The 22,668-nt window shown below is 41.7% G+C and overlaps 1 protein-coding gene across 1 annotated transcript; it reads left to right on the plus strand.

The window, feature by feature from the left end:
- The first annotated feature begins 208 nt into the window (after positions 1 to 208).
- On the plus strand, positions 209 to 17,917 carry LOC142135418 (thrombospondin type-1 domain-containing protein 7B-like). The gene is made up of 5 exons (XM_075194604.1): positions 209 to 325; positions 3,056 to 3,215; positions 5,046 to 5,219; positions 5,881 to 5,976; positions 17,669 to 17,917. The coding sequence occupies exons 1-5, from the start codon at positions 209 to 211 to the stop codon at positions 17,842 to 17,844; spliced, it is 723 nt and encodes a 240-aa protein (XP_075050705.1). The 3' UTR covers positions 17,845 to 17,917.
- The last annotated feature ends 4,751 nt before the right edge of the window (positions 17,918 to 22,668 follow it).

Consider the following 22,668-nt stretch of genomic DNA (forward strand, 5'->3'; position numbering starts at 1 on the left):
GAGGTAGGCATATCATTATCCACGTCTACCATAAAGAGAAGACTTCACGAGAGCAAATACAGAGGGTTCACCACAAGGTGCAAACCATTCATCAACCTCAAGAATAGAAAGGCCATATCAGACTTAGCCAGAAATATCTAATAAAGCCAGCCGAATTCTTGAACAGCATTCTCTGGATTAGATTGAGCTAAGATCAACCTGTACCAGAATGATGGGAAGAAAGAAGTATGGAGAAGGCTTGGAATGGTTCATGATCCGAAGCATACTAGGGTCATCGGTAGAACACGGTGGAGTCAGTGTCATGGCAACACATGGGCTTCCGATGGTACTGCAGTAAAGCCCTGGCAAAGCATAACAAAGGAGGACCCAACATTTGGTGATGTCCACGGGTTCCAGACTTCAGTCATTGTCTCCAAAGGATTCACAACAAAGTATCAAGAATGAATATTTTATTTCTGGTTGTTAATTTGTCCAATTATATTTGAGCCCCTGAAAATAGGGCACTGTGTATAAATGGTTACCATTCCGAAACATTTCATAGCATATTTCTGTTCAACCTCTTGAATTAAAGCTGAAAGTCTGCACTTCAATTAAGTTGAAGTGCCCCATGCCTCGCTGCTATCTCATTCTTACTGAATTGATCGGCGTTATTCTCATAAATAGTGGTTCAGCCTACAGAATGGCTGCGTGTAGATGACTTTAATGTCCCTGTAATGATGTAAATGGAAAGAACCTGAAAAAAAATAAGCTGGATAAGTTTGTCTGACGACATCGCGGCCTGTTGTCCATAGTAAAACAGATGTGCACATTAGCAAATTAAGTTATATGACTAAGTACATCAGCATAAATGTAATGCATTTTAAAAAAGGAAAAGGGGACAGCTGCTATCTTAATTGCAATCAGTCATCTGATGGTCACAAGTGCTTAATGCATTTAATTGAGAGATGAGAATGAGAAAAACAAATAATTATATAGTGGCTCCTGCCAGTAATAGTGCAAATTAAACTCTCTCTAAATTATTATTTTTTTTTTTAATAAATGAAAACTTTATTGAACATACAAAGCACTTGAAGTGACACTGGTGTTCCTTGTTACATTATAACTGGCGACAGAGAATAATAGAGTTGATAGAGCTGAGCATCGTTGGGTAAACCCAGCTGACGCCAAATGATGCCCTAGATTCTCCACAATGGAATACCCCCGTTTAATATTTCCCGATCCATGAATGCCATTGTAGCCGTAATGTTGCTTGTTACTAAATGTCATATTACCATTTTACACCTCAAATATCGTCGTCTTTGCTTTTTTATCTACATGTTTAAAACCGAATCATTTGTATTGTGACCTGTTCGTTTCACATCTCTTTTTTTTCACAGACTGATAGATGAGCTGCTGAATCTCTCCCCATGATTTTAGGTTTTATTTGTTTTTTAAAGCCAGTACTTTTAGGATTAGCAAAGGTGGGCGAAGGGATAGATAAACACTTAATAAAAGAGTATAAAGCGCAGCATAACACACATTAATTAGAAAATAATGATTAATGGACAGCATGATGGCTCAGTGGTTAGCACTTCTGCCTCACAGCACTGGGGTCATGAGTTCAATTCCCAACCATGGCCTTATCTGTGAGGAGTTTTTATGTTCTCCCCGTGTTTGCGTGGGTTTCCTCCAGGTGCTCTGGTTTTCTCCCACACTCCAAAAACATACTAGTAGGTTAATTGACTGTGTGTGTGTGTGTGTGTCTGTGTATGTTAGGGGATTTAGACTGTAAGCTCCAATGGGGCAGGGACTGATGTGGGTGAGTTCTCTGTACAGCGCTGCGGAATTAGTGGCGCTATATAAATAAATGGTAATAATAATAATAATAATTAAAGGTTGAGCCCAGTTTGGGATGCTGGGGATGTTTTGTCTGTAAAATTAGGAAAGCCAGTCAAGGACCATGACCATAAAGAAATAAAGGTGTCTATTTATCTTGGGTTTCTAGAGCCAGATTCTGGGGAAACATAAAGTTGTATTTAAAAAAAAAACCCAAAAAACTTTATTTAAAAAAATGCTTATTTTAATAATAAAGTATTGTTTCCTGGGCTGACCACCAGCTATCGCCATAGTGATAAGGGCTTTGTCAAATAGGGAGAAGCCCCAAGTCCGTAGAAAACACTAGTTTTCATCGGATTTAGGGCTCTTCACCGATTGATAATTAACCCCCTATCTCAAGCAGAGCTTATAGTCCACATTCCTCTGGGAAATAAAGTGTGTAACCATATCACTTTGACACCTATTGTTCCATAGTCCGTATTAAAGACAGAGATCCACACAATCCTCGTTTTTGGGATTCCACTGAATAAAATCTAATTCCTAACTTGAAAGAAAGGCTGGGTACACACTACAGAACATTTCTCCTGGTGCGATATCGTTAACGATTTTACCAACGACTGATAATCCTGATCAGCAGCTGATTCCTGTGTACACACTGTACACGTTTTACAAGATTTACCTTCAGATCTGTGCTCTTCATCTGTCATAACCATCTGCTGAAAAGATGGTGACTCTGTAAACTCCATAGAGATCTATGGACACTGCCGGTCCTGAGTGCTTACACACTGCATGATTGGAGCAACATCGTTCCATCGTTTATAAAGATTTTTAGTCCGGTTATAAAATCAAGCGATACGATGTGCTCTGGTACCATAAAACATGATCCTGGGAGTGCACACACTAATGTGATACCGGACCTAACAGTCATTTATCGTGTGGTTGGCCTGATAATCGGTTGACACACCTGTAGAGTGTACCCAGCCTAAGCAGTAGGCGATTAAATGATAGAATCTAATCTATCTGTAGCTCTTGCAGGTCTCTGTGCACTAACATCACAGAGTTGAGATAAGGCTGGATAAATCCAAACAGGAATCTTGATTAAAAACCTATGGAACTTGGGCAAATCCCCAGCAATATATTAAATTTGCTGCCTCCCTAATTGAAATCCATTCAGCACGCTGTGGCTGGGACACAGACAGGCTTGGAACATCCTAATTTATTTATCTGTTCATCTTTACAGAATGGTCACTGTGGAGAAGGATTTAGGTCTCGTAATCTCACATGTGTGGTGCACGATACCTCCACCTCTGGAGCCAAAAAGCAAGTGGACCCTAAATTATGCGGCCCGTTACCCAGCGAGGAAAGTCCTCTCAACTCCAACTGCTACGTGCCGTGTCCAGGTAAGTTGTCTGAAGGACATTTCGTTACATACATTATACATACTGTACCTGTTACTCCTCTCAAAGACGCTGCCTAATGAAACAGCTACGTTATAATACATCTCTTCTGAACACTTTATCCCATTAGCTGCACAGATATGTTTTAGGATTGCTTCAAATGATCGGTGCTTTCAGCAATGTGTAAAATAATTTTACTTACAGAGTACACTCATTATTTTTAAGCGGTTATATAATGCAAAAAAGTGTGTAAGCTTCCTCTTATATCCAGCGGAGAGCTGGTAACATTTTTCCCTGGGGCGCAAAGACAAACAAGTACTCCAGGCTCTTGTACCGGCGCACTGCGACGGAAAAATGTGCGCAATTAATCTTTAATGTGAATATGTATTTACTGGTATTATTTTGTACATGTCACTAAGCGGAAACGGAAACTTTGAAATGATTTTGCATTACTTTTACATTTTTATGTTGTTTATAATATTATAGATAAGGAATTATTATCAGAACATTCATCAAGAGACGTATTCTGAGCCCAACCCTCGTTCAGTATTATTCGCGCGTATTTAGGCTTCGCGTACTCACGAATTCATCAAGGCATGGATCGCAAGATACCCGCGCTGTTCAATTTGGGTGTAGGTCTGCTGTGCTCTAATACACAAGACACTGCAAGATACAGACATTCCCTATGTGGATTATAAATTCGGAAAAGAAGGCTCAGGAAAATAATAAAAATGATTAAATCAATGTCCCCTGGTAATAATAAAGGCATAAATGATAAAATAGTTTAAAAAATATAAAAAGTATTGCTTTTTTAGATTTTTCCCCATGAAATACATTTATTAGAATGTTCATAATGTCTCGTGAACATAAAATAAATTTTTACAGTTGCTCGTAATTGCAAACACATGTTCTAGCGTCCATATGAGACTGTCATCACTACTAATCAGGGCTGCGTTCACTGACGTTTCTGACGATTCTGGGTATGCACAGAGGGATTTTGCGGACGATACACACAAACAGATATGTGTCTTGTGCTGTATCACATACTTGCCAATGTGGGCAAGATGATTCCCGGGAGGTCCGGGGTGCAGGTGGGTGTGTGGGGTCGGGGCTCGAAGATTTGCGTCATTAGCCCCGCCCTCAAAACGGACATCACTACTCTGAACCAATAAAAATAGGGGGCGGGGCCACAATGCTGGGTCCATGACATCACTAGGCCCTGCCCCCTCCGTTTAGTTTACACAGCCAGCCAGGTTCAGGGAGAATTGCCTGCTCTCCCGGGAGTCCGGGAGAACTCCCAGAAATTTGGGATTCTCCCGGACATTCCGGGAGAGTAGGCAACTATGCTGTATCAGTCTCTGTGTGTTGGGTTCAAAAAGATCCAAATAACACAGGTTAAAAGCATAGAATTTTATCGCAAATATACAGCACACTAATGACTAATCTTACATTGTTTTTAAACTAAATGAATATGCGACGGGATTAAAATAAATGTATTTTGTGATTTTGTGTGTGTGTGTGGTTGGGAGGGGGGGATGGTTTATAAAAGTGCTGTAAAATGCCACTTAGCGTGATTATCTCCCACTACTTACGCACCAAGCACATGGCATTTGTACTTTCCAGAAATCTCTTCAGCATTCCATAAAACAGACGCTGTGCGCTGATCCGGCTGGCGGGTCAAGTCCCCGTTGTCTCATTACACAGACACGGATACGCTTATCTACATTGACATTTCTAAATTGCATGACAGTGGGCTCGATTATCCGGGAGAGAGGACGTTACATTATAATTATCATTATTTCTACGTCTTATTGTATTATATTTGTCCTTTAGGTGATTGCCACCTCAGCGAATGGTCCCACTGGAGCTCCTGCGAGGTCGCCTGCATCGACGGACGCAGTTTTGAAACAGTCGGTCGCCAGTCCCGGTCTAGAACCTTTATTGTACAGGCTCTAGGAAACCAAGAGAACTGTCCGAAGCCGGTGATTGATACCCGGCCCTGTACAGGTTATATATTTTTTGCAAAGAAAAATATAACACACTTCTGTTTACATAATGGAGCAGGCTTATATAGTAACTTGGTGCACACTTTTTCTGTAACCCATAGCAACCAATCTTACTGCCATTTTTCAGTTGCAGTATAATGAATGAAAGCAGGCATCTGATTGGTCAGTGAGGGCCACAGCACATCATGTTAAGCCCATATATGTTTTCGTTTTGAAACATACATTTTTTATAAAGACTTTCCGTGACGACACAGCACCAATTCCTACGGAGATACATTTGGCAGCAGGAAACGCAGCTGAGCTTCAGAACTTGGCAACACTGATTCAATCCTTCCTAATTGCTGGAATACGTTTCAGTCATTTTCCTGACCTGACTCCGTATTCATTAATAATCTCTTCCTCATTAAATGTTTATACACAGATTTTTCTCCTACAAATGCATCTTTTCCTCAGTCCCCCCTTCCCCCCTCGGCTGAGCTTCAGCAATATAAAATTTTTAGTGCACAAGAGTCGGCCTGTCAGTTTCATCAACTTCACACAATTAGTTACCGACGGCCGAGAGTTTATGTTTTGGCCAAATATAGGCAGTGAGATCTTAGCGCCTTTGATACACAGGTGAGGAGTAGAATTGTGTAAATGACACTTTGTGTGTTTACTCACAGGAGGGAAATGTTTCAGATACACGTGGAGGATGAGTCCTTGGAGGGACAATAAAAGGACGGTTTGGTGTCAGCGCTCGGATGGGATGAACATTACAGGTACAGTGATGGTGCCGTATGTAATCATTTAGGTATTAAATGTGGCACAGCTCTGCTCCAAATTGGAGCAATGGAGGATTTCGGCGCAGGGAGTTGGGTAGGGTGTGGCTCAATACGCCACATGATAATTATTCATATAATTAACATGATGTGGAGCGCACTCCACTGCCACCATTCGTCTGCAGTTACGCACGCCGTCCGGAGAAAGAGTGGGATTGTGCTCTTTCCTCTATATTTGACTTAATGCCTATATTTAGGATTTTTCAAAAGAGACATGTAACGCAGTAATTCTTTAGGCCACACGTCCTTTTCAGGGGCAAACGCAGGATTTGTAGAGAGGGGTTTCCACACCACGCCACCAGTGGGCGTGACCAGCATGCATGGGGGCGTGGCTATAACTTTATACAGTGCTTGGCTGCTCTCCAACTCTCCCTATCCCCATAATATACATAGGCAATGCTGCGTGCACTACTGTTTGTCACGGGCACTAGGAGTCTTTACCCAGGGATCACCAGATGGTAGGCTTACCAGAGCAATGTAGATGGTAATAGGGTACTCTGGCAGCTGGGTGATCACGGAACATGAAATGATGGCCGATGAGATGCTCAGGAAAGTCTATGACTAGCAACACTGGTAATAATGAGGTAATGATACACAAGAAACTGTATGGACAAGGACACGTGAAGGTAGTCAGTGGTCTGCGATAGCAAGTTGTACCACTGCTATAGTGAGGAGGAATGTCCAACAGAAACAAGGAGGTAATGAGAGTCAGCGGTCTGCGGGTAGCAAGTTGTACCGCTGTCTGAGTGAAGGAATGGAATCCAAGTGGAGGTATCCAGGTAGTCAGTGGTCTGCGGTAGCAAGTTGTACCACTGCTATATATATGTGAGGAGGTGCACGGGGGAAGACTGCAACACAGGATATACACAGGCACCTTATACACGATCCACAGTAATATGCACAATATAGGTATATATATATGTAAATGACTGATCAGGTCTGCAATCTAGAAAGTCTCTTGAAGTAGTCCAGCACAATGATAACACAGTCAATGATGGCAATAGACTCAGCGGATAGCAGACTCCAGAGAGAACCAAACACAGTCCAGCAAGATATGCAATACACAGCACAGTCAATGAGAAGTATGCATACCGTGGTTCAGCAGTAGCAGTCAGATGGGATTGCAGCGGTACCTGAGCGGCTGGAGGCCGACTGGATAGGAAGTCCCTGGATAGGAGAAGCAGCGGTCTAGCAGGTGCAGCGCACAGGTGAGTAGACCGACAGGGACACGAATCCACAGGAGTCAGCAACACGTGGAACTGGACTCATAGGAAACCCAGGAGAATGGAGATGATCCAGCAGAGGGTAGTAGAAGAGATACAAATCCAATGCTGACAGGAGGGTAGAGGCCAGTGGAACACGTGAAGGCGTGGAGAGTGGATCAGCAGGAGATGGACGATAGCGCTGACCACAGCGGCAGGACTCAGCGGCACACGGAGGTAACCAGTAGCAACCACAGGAACCAACAGCGATGGGAAAACAGGAGTGCAGCGCAGGGCAGGAGCTGTAGATCACGAAGTGTAGCAGATGGTAATGAAAAGCGGCAGTCTCGAGGAAGTCACAGCAAAGATGAGATGAGAGTGTAGTGCACGGAGGCAGCGGATAGTAATCAGCTGGCAGTCACGATGTTGAACACAGGCGAGTTGCAAGCAGGAGACTGTAGTGCACAGAGGCAGCGGATAGAAATCAGCAAACAGACTTGATGAGAAGCAGGTGAGTGAGGTAAAAGCTGGAGTGCACGGAGGCAGCGGATAGCAATGAGCAAACAGTCACATTGATATAAAATAACGTTGAAGTGGTGTAGAAGACTGTAGTGCACGGAGGCAGCGGATAGGAATCAGCAAACAGTCATGATGATAAAGTTGATGGTAGAAGTGGTATGGAACCACAGAGTAGGAGTGGTTTGGAAACCACAGGAATCAGCAGCACTGAATACACAAGTAATACAGGAACACCTTCAGAGACTCATGAGGAATGAGACTCCAAGATCAGGCAACGTGGTGTTGACCACAGGTGCTTAATATAGGGAGGTTGCCTGATCTGCCAATTTAGTTAAAGGAACATACACTGGAGGTATGGAAAGGGCTGCGCATGCGCAGTCCCTCAGGATGGAGGACGGCCACGGTTCCTAAATGTCCGGGAAGAAGCACTCACAGTCCGGTGAGTGACAGTACCCCCCCTTTTAAAGGTGGGCACAGAACGCCTGGAACCGGGCTTGTCCGGATTTTTGGAATAAAACTTCTTCAGAAGGGCAGGAGCATTAAGATCTTCAGCTTTGATCCATGAACGCTCTTCAGGACCAAAGCCCTTCCAATGAACGAGGAAACGGAGAACTCCTCGCGAAATTTTTGCATCCAATACCTCAGTAATCTCGAAATCCTCCTCCTGATGAACTTGAACTGGCTGCGGTGCTGAGGGAGGAGTCGAGAAACGGTTGATGATGAGAGGTTTGAGCAAGGACACATGGAAGGCATTGGAAATCCGAAGATTCTTAGGAAGAAGAAGTTTAACACATACTGGATTGATAACTTGAATGATCCTATATGGACCAATAAAACGAGGGGCGAATTTCATAGATGGAACCTTCAAACGAATATTTTTGGTAGATAACCAAACCCGATCTCCAATTTTTAGTGGTGGAATAGCCCGCCTCTTCTTATCTGCGAAAGACTTATATTTGTTAGATGTCTTCTTTAAACAGGTTTTGACCTGAGACCAGATATTTTTGAAGGTCTGACAAGCAGTCTCCACAGCAGGAACTTGGGTGGGTGGGAGGGCAGGAAATTCCGGAAAAGACGGATGGTGACCGTAAACCACAAAGAATGGAGTTTTGGATGATGACTCATGGTACATGTTGTTATGGGCGAACTCAGCCCAAGGGAGTAACTCTACCCAGTTGTCTTGATTGGCTGATGAAAATATCCTTATAAAAGTCTCAAGATCTTGATTGACACGTTCGGTTTGTCCATTGGATTGTGGATGGTAAGAAGATGAGAGTGCTAATCGTATGCCCAAGGTTTTACAAAGGGCTCGCCAGAATCTGGACACGAATTGTACTCCTCTATCAGACACAATCTCAGATGGACATCCATGGATACGGAAGATCTCTTTAATGAAATGTTCAGCCAGGATAGACGAGGAAGGCAAACCAGACAGAGGGATGAAATGAGCCATCTTCGAAAATCTGTCCACTACGACCCAAATAGTGTTATGGTTCTTACTAGGTGGTAAGTCAGTAACGAAATCCATACTAATATGGGTCCATGGTTTGGACGGAATGGGTAGTGGTCGCAGCAACCCTGCTGGGGTTCTGCGGGAGGATTTGAATTGCGAACATAATTCACAGGAAGCAATGAACTCTTTGACGTCTCTCCTCATTGAAGGCCACCAGTAACTTCGAGAGAGGATCTCAAAAGTCTTGTGTTCACCGGCGTGTCCAGAAAAACGAGAGGCATGGAACCACGAAAGGATTTTCCTCCTTAGAGTAGGAGGCACGAGGGTCTTCCCAAATGGTAGCGTTTTGGTGGATGAAGCAGCCAGTGAGATACATTTGGGGTCAAGAATGGTATGGTTGGAAACCTCTTCTATATCAGAGGACGTAGCAAAGGCTCTAGATAAGGCATCAGCTTTTTTGTTCTTGGCAGCTGGTTTGAAGGTAATTATTAATTCAAAACGGGAAAAGAAAAGAGACCATCTTGCTTGACGAGGGTTCAAGCACTGGGCAGACTGGAGATATGACAAGTTCTTATGATCCGTGAAGATCGTCACCGGATGGCGAGCTCCCTCCAACAAGTATCTCCATTCCTCTAATGCGGCTTTGATAGCCAGTAATTCCTTGTCTCCGATGGTATAATTCTTCTCTGCGGGTAGGAGACCCCGAGAATAGAAGGCACAAGGGTGGAATTTTTGCTGTTCCGAGCGTTGGGAGAGAATAGCTCCTAAGCCCACATTAGAGGCATCTACTTCTAGGAAAAAAGGGAGTGTCACATCAGGCTGACGAAGGATTGGAGCCGAAGAGAAGGACTCTTTTAATGTTTGAAAGGCTTGAATAGCCTCAGTAGACCATTGCTTAGGATTAGCCCCTTTACGAGTCAGGGCCACAATAGGAGATGCAATGGAAGAAAAGTCTTGAATGAAGCGTCTATAGTAATTGGCAAAACCTAAAAAACGCTGGATGGCACGAAGAGTAGTTGGCTGGGGCCAATGTAGTACAGCATTTACTTTGTCAGGATCCATCTTCAGACCAACTCCGGAAACAATATACCCCAAGAATGGAATCTGGGGTAATTCGAATGAACATTTTTCTAATTTACAGAACAATGAATTTTTCCGTAGCCTGGAGAGGACTTCTGCCACATGTTGGTGGTGAGAAGGCAGGTCCTGTGAAAAAATCAATATGTCGTCCAGGTAGACGACGACACATACATATAATAAGTCCCGAAAAATCTCATTGATGAAGCCCTGAAAAACAGCGGGGGCATTACATAGCCCGAAAGGCATTACCAGATATTCGTAATGCCCGTCTCTGGTGTTAAACGCCGTCTTCCATTCGTCACCGGAACGGATTCTGATTAAATTGTAAGCACCACGAAGATCCAACTTAGTAAAAATACGGGCTCCCTTAATGCGGTCAAATAGCTCAGTGATCAACGGAATGGGATACCGGTTCTTGATAGTAATGGCATTGAGTCCACGAAAATCTATACAAGGGCGTAATGATCCATCCTTCTTTTTGACAAAGAAGAACCCAGCTCCAGCGGGCGAGGTGGAAGGTCGAATGAACCCACGCTGGAGGTTCTCCCGTATATATTCAGATGTAGCTTGAGTTTCGGGTAACGAGAGTGGATAGACCCGGCCTCTGGGAGGAGTCTTGCCAGGAAGAAGATCAATCGGACAATCCCAAGAACGATGAGGAGGAAGACGTTCAGACTGAGCTTTATCAAAAACATCGGTAAATGAAGCATATTGAGGAGGGAGTCCCGGTGAAATAGCTGAAATGGAAGCTTGCTGTACCTTGAGAGGAATGACTTGGGAAAGGCAATGATGGTGACATTCAGGCCCCCAAGACGTGACTTGAGGGGTGCGCCAGTCAATCTGGGGAGAGTGACACTGAAGCCATGGAAGGCCTAGGACAATCGGACTTGTCGTAACAGGAAGAATTAAAAACGATATCTCTTCATGATGCAGAGCACCAATCTGAAGGGTTACTGGAGACGTACTCTGGGTGATGAGACCGTTGATGAGACGTGATCCATCGATAGCCGTCACAGTAATAGGAGTTTTTAAGGTAATCATTGGTAGAGACCATTGATTAACTAACGATTTGGAAATAAAATTTCCTGCTGCTCCGGAATCAATCAATGCCTGTGACTCAAAGGTCTTGGTAGCAAAGGAAATAGTCACATCAAAAGCGCAGACTTTAGATTTCATAGACGATGGAGAGGACTCCAGGGACCCTAACTTCACCTCTCCAGAACTAGTTAGGGCCTGGCATTTCCCGATCTCTTAGGGCAGGAGCTGAGGACATGAGTGGAATCAGCACAATAGATACAGAGTCTATTCTTGACTCTTCGTTTCCTCTCCTCAGAAGATAACTTGGAACGTCCAATCTCCATGGGAATCACAGCGGGTGACACTGGACGAAATTGAGGGTTAGAGCGAAAAGGTGCTTTAGCAGAAGTCGTTTTCTCAGCCTCTCTTTCCCGAAATCTCATATCAACACGATGGCATAGAGAGATCAAATCTTCAAGTGACGAAGGAAGCTCTTGGGTAGTCAGTGCATCTTTAATTTTATCGGAAAGCCCCTGCCAGAAGGCGGCAACTAGGGCTTCAGTGTTCCACTGAAGTTCAGAGGCTAAGATCCTAAATTGAATGACGTACTGGCCTACAGTATGAGATCCTTGTCGCAGACGGAGGATGCTGGAAGCAGCGGAGGTCACACGACCTGGTTCATCGAACACACTTCGGAATGTAGAAATGAATTTGGCACTATCTTGTAATATTGGATCGTTCCTCTCCCACAGAGGGGAGGCCCAAGCCAGGGCTTGTCCTGAAAACAAAGAGATAAGATAGGCCACTCTGGATCGATGGGTAGAAAAATTTTGAGGTTGGAGCTCAAAATGGACTGAACATTGGTTAAGGAAACCCCTACAAGTTTTGGGGTCTCCATCGTACTTTGACGGAGTAGGCAGGTGAAGCGTGGAAGCTATAGACACCTGGGATGGCAATGGGGAAACGGAGGAAAGCACAGGAGCTTCAGTAGTAGCTGTCACAGTCTGTCCAGATGTTCCTTGGGAGGTTAATGACTGATAACACTGAAGTAACAGCTGTTGGCGGGCATCCTGTTGCTCCACACGGCTAACCAGATGTTGCAGCATCTCTTTGGCGGTAGGTTCCACATCTGGGTCTGTCATGGCCTGATCTTACTGTCACGGGCACTAGGAGTCTTTACCCAGGGATCACCAGATGGTAGGCTTACCAGAGCAATGTAGATGGTAATAGGGTACTCTGGCAGCTGGGTGATCACGGAACATGAAATGATGGCCGATGAGATGCTCAGGAAAGTCTATGACTAGCAACACTGGTAATAATGAGGTAATGATACACAAGAAACTGTATGGACAAGGACACGTGAAGGTAGTCAGTGGTCTGCGATAGCAAGTTGTACCACTGCTATAGTGAGGAGGAATGTCCAACAGAAACAAGGAGGTAATGAGAGTCAGCGGTCTGCGGGTAGCAAGTTGTACCGCTGTCTGAGTGAAGGAATGGAATCCAAGTGGAGGTATCCAGGTAGTCAGTGGTCTGCGGTAGCAAGTTGTACCACTGCTATATATATGTGAGGAGGTGCACGGGGGAAGACTGCAACACAGGATATACACAGGCACCTTATACACGATCCACAGTAATATGCACAATATAGGTATATATATATGTAAATGACTGATCAGGTCTGCAATCTAGAAAGTCTCTTGAAGTAGTCCAGCACAATGATAACACAGTCAATGATGGCAATAGACTCAGCGGATAGCAGACTCCAGAGAGAACCAAACACAGTCCAGCAAGATATGCAATACACAGCACAGTCAATGAGAAGTATGCATACCGTGGTTCAGCAGTAGCAGTCAGATGGGATTGCAGCGGTACCTGAGCGGCTGGAGGCCGACTGGATAGGAAGTCCCTGGATAGGAGAAGCAGCGGTCTAGCAGGTGCAGCGCACAGGTGAGTAGACCGACAGGGACACGAATCCACAGGAGTCAGCAACACGTGGAACTGGACTCATAGGAAACCCAGGAGAATGGAGATGATCCAGCAGAGGGTAGTAGAAGAGATACAAATCCAATGCTGACAGGAGGGTAGAGGCCAGTGGAACACGTGAAGGCGTGGAGAGTGGATCAGCAGGAGATGGACGATAGCGCTGACCACAGCGGCAGGACTCAGCGGCACACGGAGGTAACCAGTAGCAACCACAGGAACCAACAGCGATGGGAAAACAGGAGTGCAGCGCAGGGCAGGAGCTGTAGATCACGAAGTGTAGCAGATGGTAATGAAAAGCGGCAGTCTCGAGGAAGTCACAGCAAAGATGAGATGAGAGTGTAGTGCACGGAGGCAGCGGATAGTAATCAGCTGGCAGTCACGATGTTGAACACAGGCGAGTTGCAAGCAGGAGACTGTAGTGCACAGAGGCAGCGGATAGAAATCAGCAAACAGACTTGATGAGAAGCAGGTGAGTGAGGTAAAAGCTGGAGTGCACGGAGGCAGCGGATAGCAATGAGCAAACAGTCACATTGATATAAAATAACGTTGAAGTGGTGTAGAAGACTGTAGTGCACGGAGGCAGCGGATAGGAATCAGCAAACAGTCATGATGATAAAGTTGATGGTAGAAGTGGTATGGAACCACAGAGTAGGAGTGGTTTGGAAACCACAGGAATCAGCAGCACTGAATACACAAGTAATACAGGAACACCTTCAGAGACTCATGAGGAATGAGACTCCAAGATCAGGCAACGTGGTGTTGACCACAGGTGCTTAATATAGGGAGGTTGCCTGATCTGCCAATTTAGTTAAAGGAACATACACTGGAGGTATGGAAAGGGCTGCGCATGCGCAGTCCCTCAGGATGGAGGACGGCCACGGTTCCTAAATGTCCGGGAAGAAGCACTCACAGTCCGGTGAGTGACACTGTTAGGTGCACGCAGCTCTCCCTTTTCAAGTAGAGCCGTGTGAAATGGGGGCAGGGTCCAGCCACCTCAATTATACAGTGCCCCAGACTTGGAGGGGGGGGGTTCCTGGCACTGGGAAACCCCCCCCCCCCTCGGTTTGCCTAAGCTTTTGATCATACCAGCGCAAATGGAGGTAACTATACCTAGTGACCACAGTCCATTGTAAAATGTTTTCTCTGGCTGAGAGCTTCCAGCCAATCACAAGTTTGGGATCGGGAAACAGGACTGTTTCAAATATGTTCTTATGTATATTATTGGTTGGAACTTTGAGCTCGAGATCAGAGTAGATAAGAGACCCCACTTTGAGGTCTGCTAAGACTGTGCCACCTGATATTGGTGCAGATATATTTGGGCTGAGGGTTAAGGGGAATTTTGTCTTTTAGTGCAATGTCGCGCACTTTTTGTTTTAAATTTGTTTTTAAAAACAGAATGTGTGTGTTTGTTTGTTTTTTACATAACTTAGTTGGTTAACGTGATTAAGGGGTAAATTTATCAAGCTGTGGGTTTGAAAAAGTGGAGATGTTGCCTACAGCAACCAATCAGATTCTAGTTATCATTTTGTAGAATGTACTAAATAAATGATAACTAGAATCTGATTGGTTGCTATAGGCAACATCTCCACTTTTTCAAACCCACAGCTTGATAAATTTACCCCAAGGGTGTTCCTGCCCATTGTGCCTGTCTCCCCTTAGTCTGGTAATCATAGACTGGGTAGCACAGATCGCTAACATCATTCTGTGTTTAACAACACCAGCCCTGGTGATCCTAGCCATGGGCCAGACATCTATTTTAAATTAAATGTCTTTTTTTCTAAATTGCTGGTCTTGCTGCAATAGCAGGACCAGAGCTGCAGCTGCTCTGATTTATTTAGAGTACTGAGAAACCCTTGTGGGAACTTTAAAGAAAAGATTCTAAAAATAATAATATTATTCTATATTTATATAGCGCCAAAGATATTATGCAGCGCTGTGTAACTACCATCAGGGAGAGGACTGAGGAAGAACTTTAGTAGAGGCAAATCTTAGAGTACACTGAAAAACACAGATACATAGAAAATTGCAGCCAGACTTTCAAATTTTCACTTATAAATGAAAAAAACAGAGTTATAACCACAGATTTATTGTGTGAGCTGTGAATCATAAACATTGTGATAAGCTCGTTATCTCAGCCTGCTGACACTATAACAAGTAACAGCATATTGCAAAAGTTTTAAACTAGATATGAAAATATCAGTCACAGCAGAGCTAGATTTAAGTGCATGGAATACCGGTAAGCCATATGTACAGTAATTAGATCTATTACGCAGAATATTTGGGACTCTGTCTTTTCCTTAATTTAGAGCACCATGTCTAAAATATACTAAAACACATAAAAAAATGAACAGTGTCCTTCTCTACACTGCTGCTGACATTCCCCTCATCATTAAATAATTTATCGCTGCTCCTCACAGTGAGCGTAGAATGTGGCCCTCAGCCATCATGTCTAAGTTTCTGACACAGTGTCTGAAAATCAGCAATAGTTTAAATTTTTTCTTGTAAATTTTTTTTCTCAATAATGAGTTTTCGTATTAGATGACCCAAATCTTTGCCACTTAAATCAGTGATGGGCAGCAGGGGGACCTCTGATCCTTCACCTGCGGCCCCATAGCTCCTTCCTGCATTATTGTCAGATGTGTACCAAAAAGAGATAAATCTCACCGCTTTTGTGTAGAAATACATTACAAAATAATGAGCGTTAAGACTTGTAGAAAACACCTGCTGATATGTTATTACAGATAACTGTCTCTTTCTTTGATTAAATGTATTGTTTACCTCATTACTGAGATTAAGGGTAATGTGTGGGCCTTTTGAAGGTTGGAGGGCCATCCATTGTGGCCCTTCGAAGTGTATCAGGTAGCCCATCACTGACATATATATTATGTCTTCATGTAAATGCTTTCATGTTTTTAAACAAGGTTTCCTATTTTGTTCCCAAATCTAATGGCATCTACATTATAATATAAATAAATAATTGCAATTATGTATCAATATTAAAATATATATTTCCCTCCACCCCCAGGCTCATACCCCCGATTATACACACTTTTTATAAACAGGATCTCTTTCTGTTCTAGATAATTCAACTAATATTTAATGATTAATTAACACCTTATGAAACAGTGTAATATTGCAGCATAGCAAATATCACAGTTTGAAAGCCTGATTCAGTATTGTTGATATAATTCGGAACACTAGAAATAGAATCTGACATTAGCCGTTATTAACCCATTACTTGTGTTAGATTTTTATTAGCTATATAATATATGATAGGTCTCGATATGTGAGGAACTTGTTTCGCCTCGTATACCTTACACTTTATATATAGCCAAATCCACGCTGCGTTGGTCCCTGTTGACAATTATTTAGGTGAATATTGAGGAACTACAATTCACGTGATGACTTGTTCTATGAATAGAGCTAGATTGTTTTAGATACGCAACTGTAATAAATATTATCATATGAAGCAATAAGAATGGACAGTGGGGATTGCATCTTATGTACAGACTAAGAACGATTGTACTGTGCTATTAAGGCAAAAAATAGGGACATCTCCAGGTATACGAGTTTTCAAGAATATGATTTTTTTTTAATGTCCCTAAAAGTTAGTAACAGTCGGTAACTATATTTATATAATGCGTGTCTGTAGAGCAGCCTCTATTGTTTCCAGACAGTAATCAACCTTGATATATGCTGCTGTTTACACATGTACTAACCAGTATGGAGCAAGCAACACGTTCATCCTGCAAGAGAAACCAATCCGCATACCGCGCAGTAACCCAGCATGGGGCCGCTAGGAACCACAGAGGCCGTGGGAAGAATTGGGGCATGAGACAACCCCATTACCCTCCCACCAGTCCCTGCATTATTTAAATTAGATATAGCTAAACAGCACCAAGCGATATCTGATGATGACATCTCAGCATGTCTCAGTTCTCAGCAATGTTTCTGCATAAACTCTGCATGTATCTTATGATGAAATTCAGCAAACATGTCATAACGGACATTGCAGTGCTCCAAGATGCACAGACAGCACCACGAATGCCGGGTTTAGATGCCTTGGCTTAACCGCAGCCGGGAATACTGCTTGAAAATGTTGGCAGCTATGTTATTATTATTATTATTAATAATAATAATCATAATAATAATAATAATAATAATAATAGTATCATTATTGTGACTCCACATTATAGTACTGAATACAAAACCTGCAACAGTACGACATTGTTGCCTGCACCACACAGCATCACTGATCAGTACAAAGACAGACAGAAGGAAACAGTAACGCAGCCAGGGCTGGGACTATTTGAGAGAAGATCTGTGTAGATACAGAGGGAGAGGACTTTAATAGGTTTTGATGTTTTTCTCCTTGCAGGTGGTTGCGCTCCTAACTCCCAGCCTGCTGCCGTTCGAAACTGCGACCCACCATGCAGAAAGCCATTCTCCTATTGTATGCAGGTAACCTACTTAGAGAGAACCAGTCTACATAATCACCTTAATTCCACACACAAGTACAAGACAGAAGTTGTGGTTTATTTAGAAAGGACATAGCGCCACCTAGAGGAGACTCAGTGAAACGGGCAAAGGAAATATTTACGTTGGACCATAGATGCTCCTGGATTGCTGTGACTGTCCATTACAAGATTTATTAACATTTTTTGGGGACAGTGAGCACATGTTTATATGCAAATATTATTTAAATGATGTAGATGTTACCGGTTCAATAGCTCTCATTAATGAAAACCACACAGGATAGTTCGAAGGACCTGTTGATGCACTGTACGGTGTAATTTATTTCTCTGTATCGTAAAAACATACTTTGGTGGGGGGTGGCTATGTATGTGATAGTTACATAGTATAACATTTATTTTGATATCCATCACATATGGGGACAGCTGTACACATTATCTAATCAGTGTATATCAAAAGAATAATAACTCACAGGACGGTATTAAAGAATAAATATGTTGATAAAAATTTCATACTAAACATTTATTAGTAAAATTACTGCAATTTAGGAAGTGGTGTCAGATATTTCGCTGTTACATTATAACAGTATTATAATAATAAACAGTGTTAGGATTTCTGTCACACTTAAAGCCTTGTACACAGTGGGCCTTAGTCATTAAGTAGAGCAAAGCAAAAAAAAGGAGTAACTTTGAATCTGTTGCATTGGAGGGGAGGTAAATTTAAAATGTGGGGAGAGATTTATATTTGGAATAGGGCATGTAGATCAACTTTACATTTCAGTGTAAAAAAAATTATCAAGTATTTGTGAACCGGAACAGAGATTGCGTGCCAGGCCTTCTCGTCTAACATTAGTGCCTGACTCATAAATGCTCTACAGAATGAATGGTCACAAATTTCCACAGAAACACTCCAACATTTTCTGAAAGCCTTCAAAGAAGAGGGGAAGCTGTTATCGCTGTAAAATGGGGACGTTTTATCTTGCATATAAATGAAGGTTTATCGTAACTTTTATTGATAAATAAAACATCAGATGTCCCTTCTATTGAATCATAATAAGACCATTTACATTCTGTTTCACTATATTTCAATTGAAGTTTGAAATACAGTATTAATAATTATAAGGAAATTAAGAAATGCAGGCACTATGACAATTTTATTTTAATATAGAACAGAAATACATACAGCCAAACATGCTGTTTGTGTAACAGCTTCTTCTAGAACAATATCTTAATTAAAGCAGATCTTTTTATTGCCAAATAGTATAATACATTTCATTTCACAAACAAGAACAGCATTATGAGATACCTAAAAGAACAAATAAGGAAATATCTGCATCTCTTCAGGGTTTAATGACATCTTGCTATTTCTTCATGTCTAGGATTGCACTCCCAGGACCACGGTGCTTTGCACTGCAGATGTTACAGAAATAGACAGGTGACATCTAGAAAAAGATGCAATAAATTAATGCCTGCTAATGCTATGTCAGTAAAATATCATTTTCCATCAGTTTAGAAGTAGAATTCCAACAAAAACACAGAAAATGTACTACTATTTGAAGCTGAAGTTACACTACAACACAAACTGCTACTTATTTGGGACCAGACATTCTCTCTGATTCAGCCGGTTCCCACAGGACCTAGACACACTTGTTTGCTTCAAACACCAATGGTGGAGCTGATGCTACTCCTCTGTAAACTTCCAACTCCTGAATGAGAAGTTCAAATGAAAGAAGCAATAACGACGCCGTACTTCTAAAAGAGACCCACCTTAGCAGAAGAGAACATCACTAGATCACTGCAGCCCTTGTGAGTTTAACTTGTGTGGATGGAACTCTGGACTCCAGATTAATTAGCTTCCGGTATTATAGCATCTCTCATTGATCTTCAGTTTTCATTAGAATTATCATTTAAGTGATCAGTAATTACATGTATTGGATGCTATTCCACAATATTTACAACAATTTAAGCCATGAAGCAATAAACTACATCTGCTCCAAATTGACTGCACTTCTTCTTTAACTGCAGTGGACATTGCAATTAGGTATTTCTTCTATTTCCCTTTTTGCCTTTTAAAATTGCTTTTCTTACCCTCCTCTCATTGCTTTATCTTTAGATCGTCCTTTACCCTTCCTGCAACACGCACCTTTGTTCACATTGCCGCTTCATTACTCCACTAACCCCTATATTAGCACTCATGATTTTTTTTCCTATTTATATTCACTAACTGTAACTGACTCATCCTGTCGCCGGAAAATAAAAGGTCACATCTTCTTTCCTATCTTTCTCTCTCTCTGCTTCTATTAGTTGGTGATATATCACCTAAGTCCCCCTCACTTCTCTCATACATGTATATCAGAATACTACTGAAATTCAGCAAACCTCAAACATATAACCTGTCTCTCTGTCTCTTGCAAAGGGCAATATACAGAATTACCCAAAGTTTCCCCTATTTCCTCACCATATACAGAGTACATGACTGGAGAACCCGTTTGTACAATATCAGATCATAGCAGCATAAATAATCTGAGATTTGTTGTGAGCAAAATAAAAAAAAAAAACTTGCTGAGAACATATTTCTCAGTGATATTGAGGCCCAATGAAGCAGGTGATATCAAGTTCTTCAAATGAGCTGGCATGAATGTTTTATTGTGGGTAGAATGCCAGTTACACCGTGCCAATCAAAAGGCAAAAAAAAAGAAAATAAAATGGAAAGAATTTTGTTTTTTGAAAAAGATGAGAAGCTATTGTTAAAAAATAATTGAATGGCAGCAGGAGCCTGGGAAGGGCGGAACACATATATATCAATTGTACTCTGTGTATGTAGATCTGAAGCTCAGCAGCAAGCTCACCTCCCCAGATAATATGCACAAAGAAATTACAATCATCTGTATTTTAATAGTGTTATGCATTGTTTGTTAATGCATTGCAACATTTGTAACACAATAATGAGAATTTTTATTACTTGGAGGGTTTGTCCACTGTCTCCCGTTTTACAAATATTAGGGCGACTTCCTGTAATCATCTCCATGAGCCCAAAGTTCTAAGAGATGTTGCCTATAGCAACCAATCAGATTCTAGCTGTCATTTTGAAGAATGTACTAAATAAATGAGAGCTAGAATCTGATTGGTTGCTATAGGCAACATCTCCACTTGTAGCTTAGTACATATACTACAAGGTTTTTATTGAATAAAATGTTTTTATTTAATATCACACAATTATACAGGGAAAAAATACAAAAACATAAGGAAAAACAAACAGGGAGGACAGGAGGTAGGGAAAAAAAAATCAGGAAGGGGAAACAGAGAACACTGTATCAGTTAAGAACAACGGAACAATGCCAAACGAATACACAGAATATGAAAACATTAGAGCCAACTCTGATGGAGGAGTAAGTGGAAAGGCTCGATATTCTGAATAATAAGAACTCCAATCAAGTAATTTGATTAGTTTCCATATCAAAACTTTTCTACATTTTATCGATTATCACAGAAACGGGGGGGGGGGATTTGCAATACTGAGCAATTGCTGCTTTAGTGGCTATAAGAATATGACCTAGAACATATCTGTGGTGATTATGTGGTATATCTAATGACTGATTGTTATTTTCTGTTGAATTTACGTATAACACTGTGAATATTTTATGTAACCTTCCAAAGTGTATTTTTTTAACTGATCTGAGACTGACCCAGGCAAGTGTCAATGGTCTTGTGAAAGTAGCCAGGCCGACAGATTAAATCTCTGAGTAGTTTGTGTATGCAGAGGCGTTAGCCAGGCTGAACAGCAGAGGTGAGCACTCAGGTCATGTGAAAATGCCAGGTCATCCATAATTTACTTTGAAAGCCCTGTGTCATTTTGGGCATTGACCGAACGTAGGTGAAAAATGAAATTCCTAAGGTGGGGGGTGAAGAGCCAGCAAGAAAGGGTTTAAAAATCCCTTGTATCAATAGTACAGTGTCCATTTTCTTTGAGGAGGGTCTACCACGACTGAAATGGGCCATTCTTCTCAGTGTGTACTCCTCACACGCCAATTCCTGAACTTGTAAGTAGGGATTCTAGTTTTATTTCCTATTTTATTTTCTAAAACTCATTTGTGCAACCTATTGTATGTCTGTTTAATATCTTTTTGTAAATTAGCCTTGGAAACATTTTTCGGATTAAACATTTTATCTAGCGAACTCCTGTGATTCTTTGTGAACTTACGAAGCCCAGGGAGGCTCATGCTACATAGGTATGTGATTTAAGTATGAAACATTAATAAATGGTTCTGGTGAACGTAAGGTTTGGTTTCTGTCTCTATAGGCCAAAAGAAGAATGAGTCCTATCATCTGTGAAAACACCCGTTTCCCCCCACAATTGGACTTTTCGCCCTTTAATAAATCAGCCTCTTAGTTCAGTAACAGTATGTATAAGGTTAGAGCTGACAATGGTTACTTGGCACTTTGGTGAAATACTCTGCTAAGATTATTTAAATTAAGATATTTCAACAACAGCTGCTGAGTCAGCCAGTTCAACAATCAGTAATTAAGTATAAAGAATTGCACATTTATGACTATATAATTTAAATATAAATGGCAGAGTTCCTGCCCTAACTGAAATGGTTTACATTTATGCAAATGCTGCTTAATTAAATTACATTTCTTGCACACGTATATGTTCTTGAAGCTGGTGTAATTAAACGAGGTTCAGAATATTAAAATGATGTATATGTTACATTCTGAACCTGAATGAATTGTGGTGCCAATCATGAATCATGAATCGAATCATGAATCATAAATAATGAATCATAAATTGAATCATGAATCATTAATCGAATCTTGAATCATGAATCATGAATCGAATCATGAATCATGAATCATGAATTGAATCATGAATCATGAATCATAAATCGAATCATGAATCAAGAAT

Source organism: Mixophyes fleayi, unplaced genomic scaffold, assembly GCF_038048845.1.
Source record: "Mixophyes fleayi isolate aMixFle1 unplaced genomic scaffold, aMixFle1.hap1 Scaffold_68, whole genome shotgun sequence".
Taxonomy (NCBI): Eukaryota; Metazoa; Chordata; class Amphibia; order Anura; family Limnodynastidae; genus Mixophyes; species Mixophyes fleayi.